We start from the raw sequence: 10,555 nt of genomic DNA, 5'->3' as shown, positions 1-10,555 counted from the left end.
GGCCCCTTCCTCTGCCTGTCTCAGCCCACTCCTCAGAGCCAGTTGTTTAGGGTCCAGATGTCCTACATTATGTTTAACCACACACCCTTGGAAACCCCAAAATGCGTTTATTCAAATGAGAGATCTGAATTCAGGACTTTGGTATTCTGAGGCTCTCCTTCCAATGAAGGAGGACATAGGACAGAGAGAGGCTCTCTAGCTTCCCCTGTCACCAGAGATGGAGGACAGTAATCCGCAACGTACATTGTCATCAGGAAGAGGCATTGGGAGCTCAGGGTGAATCCTCTGCCCTTACCATTCACTGAAAAGGAACTGAGACATTGGCCTCTCAGCCCCCTCTCCACACCACGCCGGTACTCTGTTACCCTGGCTCCTAAGTTCTTCAGCTCTGCTCTGCTCAGACGCCGCCCTCCTTCCCTACTCCCCAGTGCCCGCCCTCAGGAATGGCGTCACAAGCACCTGCAGCTTGGGAACCTGATCCAGGTGGAGGGTGTGGGGGAGGCAGCCCTGGGCGCCTTTGTCTGGCTTTAGCTGGACACCTCACGTCTCCTTTTGTGTTGGCAGGGAATTTGTCCCAGTCCTCTGCCGCTGACCTCAGCCAAAGGTGAGTTTGGGGGACACAGAGCCCTTCAAAGCCCCAGATGGGGGAGGGACAATGGGACTGGGCCTTGGGTTTTGTAGCCCCAAGGGTCTCTGTTTCCTGAAACATTGTTCCCCTTAACGTTTCTTATGAAAGACCTCCAAATATCCTTCTACCTGCGCTGCATAGAATTCCCCTTCTTCTCATTGGCTGGGGAAGGCTAAGAAGGTTCCTGGTAGCTCCATGGGATGAAGAAGAAATCAGGGAAAGAAAAGGAGTATATAGACCCCAGGGTGTCTGTTAAATAAGAGAGTGGAGGTTGACTGCTGTTGTCAGTGTCAGAAAAGAGAGCAGGCAGATTCGCTGCTGCACAATCTTAGGGAGAGACAGTGACCAAGGACCATGGACCAGCTTTGGATAGCTGAGATAATCGACCAATGGGGAGTGGCCCTAAGGAGAGCTGGGCACGGGCTGTAGCGCCCCAAGGGGAGAGGGCAGGGGCTGAAGGCATATTGTTCAGGAATCGAGGTGGAGGCTGGGAGATTTACATAGTATTTATGTAAATAAGCATGCAAAATCAGCACCTGTTTATTTGACTCCTACAGCTGAAGCCTGATTAGAGTGGGTCAGCCCTCTAAGACAGTGTGGGTGTGTGAGCTAGTGATGGGCCCTTTAAGATATCAAGCTCTGATTTGTGGTCCTGAAAATCTCTAGCTGACACATCCTCCTGGCTCTGGTTTGGGATTAGCTCATGGGATGGGGCTGATGAAATCCCAGGAAATTCAGTCCTTATTGGCGTTAGGCCCAGAGGCCCTTTCCAAACAGCAGGGAGGGTCGTACACAGGACTCTTGTTTTGTGAGGGGAAAACGTCCCCTTGGAGAGCCCCCCTCCCCGTATCATTTCCGTTGGGAAGCAGCATGAAAGAGGAGATTGGGCCTGGATTAGGTAGGAAGGGGGCGTCTGTATTTATCTGGGAGGAGCCTGGAGTTTTCCTCATAAATAGAAGGGCCTGGGAAACTGTAGTGACCATATCTAGGAAATCCCAGGAGGTAGGGGAGTGGGAGCCTCTTTCTCCTGAGTCCTTCCTCTCTCTCCCTCACCCTTCTCTCAGTCTTTCCCCCGTATCTCCCCATTCTCTCTCCCCTGGTCATGGCACTTCATCCACCATATCTCTGGGAGTATCTTGTTGTTCTTTTCCAGCTCCGTCTCCATCTCTTCATCTCTCCTTTTTCTCTCTGCAGCTGTAGCCAACTGGAAAGGGGCTCAGGCACCTGGGCAGGCTCCTCCCTGAGACGGACCCTCAGCTTCATCTTGGGCATGACCGGAAAGGCCAAGGTAGGAGTTGGGGAAGCAGGAGGCCTGGGGCCCACTGCCCTCCCCCGTTCCCTTCCCCTCCCCCTCACCATCTGCTCCCCTCCCCAGCTTCCCCTGGTAGGCAGAGACTCAGGGCAATGGTTCAAGTTTTAAGGGAACATGGTATATTTCCCAGTCTCCCTCCTTCTGTCCCAGTAAATCACCTTTCCTCTGCTTTCCCTATGTCTCCAGCTCAGCAGCCAGCTGTAGACAGCTGGAAGGGGAGATGGGCCAGGAGCCTCAGAAGCTGAGGAGTGACCTAGCCCTCCCTCTCTGGAGGCCCCACATAGCTGAGAGGTGGGCAGCCGAAATCTTAACCATCGGGCATAATAATCATAATAATTACAGCAATACTTTTTACTTCTTCAGAGAGTATTCGGGTTTGCAAAGTGCTTTCACACTCATAATTTTATGGGTGGATATGGCAGCTGAAGGAGTTGAAATGAGACCATAGTCAGAGTGGAAGCCAGGAAAGTGTGTGATTGTGGAAGCGCATGCACACCGTACCAGTGGGGCCACGTGCAGTTCCGACCCCAGGAAGGTGAAGGCACATTGCTCTCTTCCTTATTACCAACCCCCCGGCTCTGGTGAAACTAGGAGCTCTGCCTGCTCCTTGAATTCATTTCCACTCTCTTCATTTACTGGCAGAATGAGCCACTCCCCCCTTTTCCTCTCCTGGCTTCCCCAAGTATGCATGTACTTTCCCACCAGGGCAGCTCCTGAACATTGAGAGAAACCCCAGACAAGACATCATCAGATTCACCTGGAAGCACCACAGGATCCTCACCCAGGAGGGTTGCCTGGGCTCCTCCTGGCCCCACCGGCAATGCCAGTGCTCTCTTCTCTGCCAGGCTTTCAGCCAGGCCTCTCCTTCCTCTGGGTGGGCACGGAGGGCAGAAACAAAACCAGGTTCTCAGCTCCTTCTCGTTGCAGGCTGCAGGCGGGGAGCTGAAGTGTGAGATCAGGCAGTCTGAGAGCAGGGCGAGGTGGGCACAGTGAGGCTTCTTCTCTCCCGTAGGGGGGAGCAGAGCTCTCTAGAGAACAAAGCCAACACCCAGACCTTGGGTCTGAGTCCCTTTCCCCACAGCCTCTCTGTTCAGGGTAGGAGAGTCTGACAGTAGAATCACCCTCTTTTCCTGCAGTGGGAATGGTAGAGGAAGTCGGTGCTGTCTAGGGGCCATCCAGATCCCAGTTGGTCTGCATTTGCCCACCCTTGGCCTAGCAGTTTGGCGAGGGGATGAAGGAGAAAGTGGGCAGGGACTGAAGCCCAGACAGCCAGCAGGAAAGAGCTAAGCATCGTCAGGACATTGTCCCAGTCGACTGCCTTTCCTTGCTAGGACTCTCGTTCTGTCTTCCTGTTTCCTTCTCTGTCATCTCCTGGTCCATCTTGCTTCCACCCTCATGAATGTGTGTGCTTGCATCACTAGATCTCTTCTTCCCCCTCCTCCCAGCTCAGGATAGGGGCCATAAGAAGGTTAACACCAGGGGTGGGGGTGGAGAGAAGCTCAGTCAAGCAGTGAGAGAAGGAAGTAGCTTATTCCTTCCTATTTGACTAGCATTGTAGAGTTGACAAAACACTTTTCCAGAGGTCATCTCATTTAATTCTTATAACACTCGGCAAAGATAAATATTTTAATCTCTGTGTTTTGTTTTGTTTTTAAAGCTCTTATTTACATTTGTTATTATTTTAAAAATTAATTAATTAACTTATTTATTTATTTTTGGCTGCATTGGGTCTTCTTGGCTGTGCGCGGCTTTCTCTAGTCGTGGCCAGCAGGGGCTACTCTTCTTTGAGGTGTGCAGGCTTCTCATTGGGGTGGCTACTCTTGTTGCAGAGCACAGGCTCTAGGCGTGCGGGCTTCAGTAGCTGTGGCTCGCAGGCTCTAGAGCACAGGCTCACTAGTTGTAGCGCACAGGCTTAGTTGTTCCACGGTATGTGGGATCTTCCCGGACCAGGGCTCGAACCCGTGTCCCCTGCATTGGCAGGCAGATCTTAACCACTGCACCACCAGGGAAGCCCCTTAATCTCTGTTTCATAGACAAGATAACTTAGAGCCTAGGTTACTCTCCCAAGATCCCACAGTTAGCAAAAGGTGGAGCTGTATTACAAACCTAGAGCTTTGACTATATATTGTCTCTGCTTCTGTCAGTAAACCTACGTAATAGTTTATCCCCTCTCTTCGCTTCTTCCACCATTTCTGATGGATGGCCATTGGAGTCAATAATGCCTTAATCATCCCCTCCCAGAATACACAAGGTCCAAAGTAATAAGAAGAAAAGCAAACCTCCTCCTGGGCACTGTAAGACTTGGGCCCAGGCATCCCTGTGGCTTTCTCTGCTCACCTACTGGCCAAGACCCTGACAACCATGTTCTTCCCTGGGATGGCCTCCCTACCCCTGAAATGTGGGGGACATATCTGTCAAGTTAAATGAGCTAAAGAAAGTGGTGGCTACTTTTAGATTCTGGCAGAAATCAGGGTTGGCTTTTGTTTTTGTGTATCTAAAAAAATAATTTCTGAAAATCTGGGCGGCATCACTGGATAGGAGGAGCAGGGATTGGGATGAAAATGGTTTGGAAGAAGGGGCAGGGGATGCCAAGGAGAAAGGAGAAGGGTTCACTGTTCCAGAGGATACAGAAAATGGAAATTAAGTCAAGCTGCAGGCCTAGCTCACTAAAAGCACAGGTGTTCTTAAAGGTAGACCGGTTTCCTTCACCCACCCCGCAAGTCCCCTTCCTTACTACTACTCATCTCTTAAGAGGAAGAAGAGGTCATAGGGTGAGAGGCAGGGTAACAAAGAGCAGATGGGTGGACAGTATATTGAAGATTGGGGTAGGAGACAGAAGAGGGTTGGAAGATTAAGTCCTCTCCTTTCACAGAGACCATCTACATTGAGTTTGGGGACTGAGATCCTTCACATAACTCTGGGATTCAGGTCCTGGGTTTATTGGGTATCCAGACTGGAGTTTGGCCCTTTAAGATTCCATCCTTAGCTTGAAACACCCTCCCACCCCAGGCCTGGGAGAAAAGCCGAGGTCTCAGCCTACCCCTTGTCTCAGGGCCCCTAGTGGGTGGAGCTGTGAGGCCAGGATTCCGGCTTCTGGCGGTCTGTTTTTAAATTTAGTACATTCCTCAGCCCTGGCTGCCCACTGTGGGGAGGTAAGTCTGGGGTTCTGGGCCCAGGAGCCTCAAGACTGCTGGTTTGGGGGAGTTCCTAGGGCCTTCCTGTAGGTCTCCCCTGCAGGTACAAGCCTGGGGGAGTCAGCCTCCCTCATGGCTCTGGGAAAGTCCTTTCTGCTTTCTAATTTCCATCCAGCCTAGAACTGGGCATGGTTATTTTCTCTCCTTTTTTTCTGGTCTTTGCTATATAAGGATCCTAAACAGGGGAATGGGTGAAGAAGGAGGTGAAGGAGTTGCTAGGCAGGAGGGGAAGCCAGAGGAGCAGTGTGGTGGTGAGGAGCCCAACTAGCTCAGCCAGTGGTCAGGCAGTGGAGCCCAAAATAGTGGCAGAAGCTAAAATTGGCACCTACAAGAGTGCTGAGCTGGGCTTGAAACCTGCAGCCAGGCCCTGCTGCTGAACCCGGGCAGGGAACCGCTGGGTCTGGGTTGGGCCTCCTCTCCCTCCCTCCTTCCTCCACACCTTTGGGGACCAGAAATCAGGCAGGACCCTGCAAACGTAAGATGCGCTGTCCCAGGACTCTCTGTACTTCTGTCTCTCCCAGAGACATGGGAGACCCTGAGAGGTAGAAATGAACTTCAATGTGAGTGATTATAATTAGGGTGGAGGAGGAATTTTCCCCAAAAGGTGGAAGTTGCCTCAGACTGGGGCAGAGTGTCCAGAAAGAATGTCCTCCTCCACCCCTCCTTCTTGTGGAGAGAATGGCCATACTCCAACTGTCCCTGACTGGGGAAGGCTGTTTGCTGGTCTTTTGGTTCTGGCCTAACTTGAAACAGAGGGAACTGGGGTTAGACACAAGGAAGGACTTCCTCAGCTTCTTAGTCTTCTGTAACAGTGGTGAATTCCTCCCCTCCACCACCCCAGTAGTCAGTGGAGGCAGAGGTAGGAGGGAAGAGGATGGGCCGAGGGCGGTCTTGTAAGGCCCCAGAGAGTTGGGGGCTTGTGGAAGAATGCTCTCCTCTCAGATTCTTCAACCTCCAGGAGTGAATCTTCCCTTTCAGGCCCTCTAAAGAGCCACCCTTTAGTTCCCCTTTGATTTCTCCGCCCTCTCCCCACGCCTGCCCCCAATCGTAAAAGGGGTCGGCGGCTCTGGCCTGCTTTGATGGGCCCAGAAGGCCAGGAAGGAACTGGTCCCGGGCTCCCTGGAGAGCTGGGGGCGGCTGGAATCCTCCGGCCCGCGAGTCTTTCTAGACTGATGGACTGCGGAGGGGGAGGAGGAGGGGAAAGGGAAGACCAGGGGTGGGGTGAGGGCTGCGAGGCGGGCCAGGGTGGGTTTTAGGAAAACCGAAGCCAGGAGGCGGGCGTCTGGGGTTAGAGGCGCCCGGCGCTGGAGGGCAAACAGGCAGAGGAGCCCTGCAAGCTAGTCCACGGCCCCTTGTACTTGTGCGAGCCGCCCCTCCACGGACCGAGGCGTCCCGTCCGGCGCTCGGCACCCGCCCTCCCTCCGCCCCGCCTCCCCCCTTCCTGAGCTCCGGCGGGGGTGGAGACTCGGGTTTGAGGAACTGGCGCTGGGTGCTGGGCGAGGGGAGTCATAGACTTCCTGTCCCCAAGACCGACGCGTGCGGGTCGGACCCCTCCCCCGCCCTCCCCCCCAAACAGCCGGACGCCAGGGTCCGCGCCGCGTCCTCCTGGGCTCCCCCCGCCCCCATCGGATTATGTCTCGGATCGAATCCCTCACACGGGCGCGGATCGACCGGAGCAAAGAGCTGGCCAGCAAGGTGGGCTCTGAAACCCCTGTCCCTCTCGCCCGCGGTCCTCAGGGCGCCCTTCTATCTCCGGCACCCGCAGCGCCCCCGGGTCTCCCCGCCTGCTTTCTGGGCGCCAAAATCGGGCGGAGCGTCGGCCGGGAACGCGGCAGGACAGGGTGGGTGGGGACTGTGAGTGAGTGGGGAGGGGGCTGGGGGAGCAGTAGACGCGACCCGCGCCTCCAGCTTCCGAGCAGATTCTCTGCCGGGATCCCGGGAGCCAGCGGACCTGGGGTTTAGGGGCTTCCGATCTGGCGGGACCGGGTGTTTTGGGCCGCGTGAAAGAAAGTTGCTCCGGTAAGGGACAGAGCGGGAAGAGGGAGGTGTGTGTGTCGGGGGGTGGGGGCGGCGAAATCTCTCCGGAACCCCCTCCGCCAGGGTCCCACCGGCTTGCTCTCGGTATCCCCCCACTCTGCAGTCGCTGGCTTGGTCGTTCCCTCTTTGTCCCCGCCATCCGGCGGAGGGGTGGGAGGGGGTGGTTTCCCGGCTTCCTCCCACCATCACCACCACCATCACCACCCCTCCGAGACAGCAGTCAGCTCCTCCTCTCCTCGCAGATGGACTTTCCAGCTGTGATTCAGTTCTTCTCTCTGGTGGGCGGGTGACGGGTCAGGACAGCTTAGGGACGGCTTACTTTCCCCCAAGCCATCACCCTCAGGTGAAGGGAGCAGAGGTCTTTGTGTAGCTAGGATCCTTTCTTCCATCCTTGGGGCCCAGAGCACCCCTGTTCCTGAAACACAGAGGGTCCCCCCCATCCCTTTTTGCCCCACCAGCTTCCAAGCTCCTGGCCCTTGCAACCTGAAACAACCTGAAACCTTTAGGCTGACCCACTTGGCACTGTGCCCTCATCCCTCCTCCCCACCCCAGCTCTCTTAACTCTTTATCTTGGGACTTTCACCTACCATTTCAAGAGTCTGGATGTATAATTACCCTAGCCCCCACCCCCATCTTGAGCTCTTGGCCACTCCTTTCCAAGTATCCTTTATTTCTGCCTGTGTACCCAGGGCCACTCCCAAAGGCCATGACCTCTCCACACCTCAGCCCCCAGGACATGATGAAGCTGACTTGTAGGTGAATAAATGAGAGCTGGGAGGAAGGTTGTGCATGCAGACAGCACCTCCCAGCTGCTCAAGGCACCCACACTGTACCCATTATGGGAAAGGCCAAGACCCAGACCATAGCTGGTTTAATCTCTGGCCTCTTTCCAATCCCAGTGTCCTGCCCTGGCGCGCAGCCTATGCTGATCACCATCACCGTCTATCGGCATGGGAGCAGTACCCTTTTGGAGTCCTCAGAGATGGTGGAAACCCCTTCCCACACTTCCCTCCTAGCTCCTAGCCTGGCTACCTATCTAGAGGCTAAGTTGGGAGAGGTTCCATCCTGGAACTTTTCCTTCGGGGGTTGGGATGAGATTCTGCTAACAGGAAAGCAACTGGGGATCTGGGTAGGGCTTAAGACAAACAGAGGGCCAGAGGAGAGATGGCTGAAGTGCAGTGGAACAGTGGGGTGGCAGACAGGCTCTTCTCAACCCTGCGCCAGGCCAGGCCCCAGCTATGAAAGTCTGTTTATTTTTCAACCGTTTGAGCTGAGACCCTGGAGCAGAGCCAAGGCGGGTGGAGAGGATTTTTGAAACCACGGAAATTTGGTTCCACCCTAAAAGGGAAAGCCATGGGGGCACCGGCGAGGGGCAGACCTGGAGAGGGGCTATAGACAGGGGTTCTGGGAAGTTAGATACTCGGGTCCCTTTTCCGTTATTGGGAGGAGTTGGGGAGCCAGATACCTGCGTCCTCATGCCTTTTTTTTTTTTTTTTTTTTTTTTGGTGGGGGGACTGGGAATCTAGAAGCTTGGCTTTTTCTATCCTGGGGCTGGCCTTGGTTTTGGGGGGGTTGGGAGTCTGACTGGGGGTGGGGATGTGAGGGGCTGAGTGGGTAGATCTGAGAGGGCAGAGAGGCCACTGGAGGAGGTTGGTTGTCAGTTTGGGCTGGTCGGAAGGGGAGGGCCACCTCCGGAAAGCTGTGGTTACAGAAGGGGGGAGTTGATTCTTAGCCAACAAACCCTGGATCCCCTCTTCCCCCTCCCCCAAGCACACCAGCTGTCTCCTTTCTTTTTATACTGCGGTGGGAAGTAGAGGGGGGCCGCTGGAAACGAGATAATTTGAGGAAGATGGTCTCCCCTGCTACCTATCTGGGGGGATGGTTCAGAGCTATGTCCTGACCCCCCCCATTCCTCGCCTTCCTCCCTGGGACCTCCTTGAAGTAGGAGGAATTTAAGTCGAACCTGTCCCTTTCTCCTTCCCACCCTCCTAGAATCTTTCTGTGCAGCTCCCCCTCCTCATGCCTCCTCTCTCTTTTCACTCCATTTCTATTCTTTCAGGCTATCTTCAGTCCTCCACCCCCTCATTCTCTCTGCTCTTCTTCCTACCTCCATAGGCCCCAAACCCCAGAGGTCCCTTTCTCTCTTTCATCCCCTGTTCCTCCCTCCCTCCTCCCCCCAAACCCTAACTGTCTCCTCTCTCAGAACAAAGGGTCCTTTCCTGCCTAGGAGGGGGCAGGGGCCAGAGGATCAGGGATGGCCCTGGAGGCTAGGGGGGTGTCCCTGGAATCTCAAGGACCCCAGATTTGGAGTGTGGTGGGGAGAAAGGAGAGAGACTGTTTCTTTGTTCTGAGTGTTGGAGAGATGGCTGGCTTTGTGTGCAGGACTAGAACTGGAGCCGGAGAAGAGGGCTGGGGGAGCCCTGGAGGGAGCTGAGAGTGCTGGTAGGTTGCAGGGGAAGTTGAGGGATTGGGGGGTCTCCCAGGAGGCTGAGACTTTTGGGGGAATAGGAAAAGATTCTAGGGGCCTTTCTTGGAGGTTAGGGAAAGAGCTGAGGGGAGGGGGAGAAGCAAGGATGGGGGAAGGGAGCCAAAAGCTTAAGGAAGTCACTGAGTGACTGCAGGGGGTTGGATGCTGCCTAGAGAAGGACCTGCCAGGGCTGCCTGAGGGATTTAAAGAGGGGTCCAATCTCAGTCCCTCTGGCTTCCCTGGAACCCTGAGCTTGGAGCCGGGGAGAGGACAGATCTGAAGCAATGAATCCCATGCGTGCACATGACCTGTGTGTTGGTGTGCGTGTGTGTCTGTGTCCGTCTGCCTGTCCCCAGATGCTCTGTGTCACTGTTTTGAATTATGGCCACCAAAGTAGGGGGCTCACTGCACTCTGGATGCGAGGAAGTAGTTCCATTCTTAGCGTCAGTCTGTGTTTTGAAGTATCATCTAGGAGCTTGAGAGAGCAGATTGGTCATGGTTCCTGGAGCTGGTCAGAGAAATGGCTGAGAGGAACTGGCTGGACCCTTCTGGGTTTGTTTATGTCTCCTTGGGGGAGGGTGGGGGAGGGGCTGCAGGCAGCAGCTGCCCCCCTCCCAACTCAGCCGGCCTGCCCTGTGCCAGGAGGGCAGGGAGTCCTGGCACAGCTATTGTTCGCCTGCACAAATGCCCGTCTGTTTGCATCACTCCCCCCTCCGTCTCTGCTTGTCTTTCTCTCCTGACCCGACAGGTGTGGCTGGGTTGGGGGTGGGGGGTAGGGTGGGGTCCAGGATCCCTGGGTCTCAGGGTAGCCCGACTTTATTCCCTATGGTCCTTAGCACCCCTCTTCTGCTTCACCAGTGTGCCCACCCCCATTGTCCGGTGTCTCATCTTCATTCATCAGGCAAGCGTTGATTAAG

General features: G+C 55.0%; 1 protein-coding gene across 5 annotated transcripts in view; it reads left to right on the top strand.

Annotated features, from left to right (window-relative positions):
* The first annotated feature begins 571 nt into the window (after window positions 1–571).
* The window catches only part of ARHGEF2 (Rho/Rac guanine nucleotide exchange factor 2), a 30,883-nt gene continuing 20,899 nt past the window's right edge, over window positions 572–10,555 (top strand). The window contains exons 1-2 of one of the 5 annotated variants that reach the window (XM_060090721.1): window positions 572–604; window positions 1,823–1,916. In XM_060090721.1, coding sequence (XP_059946704.1) covers window positions 1,899–1,916 — 18 coding nt within the window. In that variant the 5' untranslated portion in view covers window positions 572–604; window positions 1,823–1,898. Of the gene's footprint in view, window positions 605–1,387; window positions 1,527–1,606; window positions 1,631–1,822; window positions 1,917–5,003; window positions 5,093–6,587; window positions 6,830–10,555 lie in introns of those variants that run through there. The other 4 variants (XM_060090723.1, XM_060090724.1, XM_060090725.1 and 1 more) reach the window with 4 other exon arrangements.

This window comes from Mesoplodon densirostris, chromosome 2, assembly GCF_025265405.1.
Source record: "Mesoplodon densirostris isolate mMesDen1 chromosome 2, mMesDen1 primary haplotype, whole genome shotgun sequence".
Taxonomy (NCBI): domain Eukaryota; kingdom Metazoa; phylum Chordata; class Mammalia; order Artiodactyla; family Ziphiidae; genus Mesoplodon; species Mesoplodon densirostris.
Note: the sequence above shows the minus strand (reverse complement) of the source record. Positions and strands in the feature narration are given on the sequence as shown.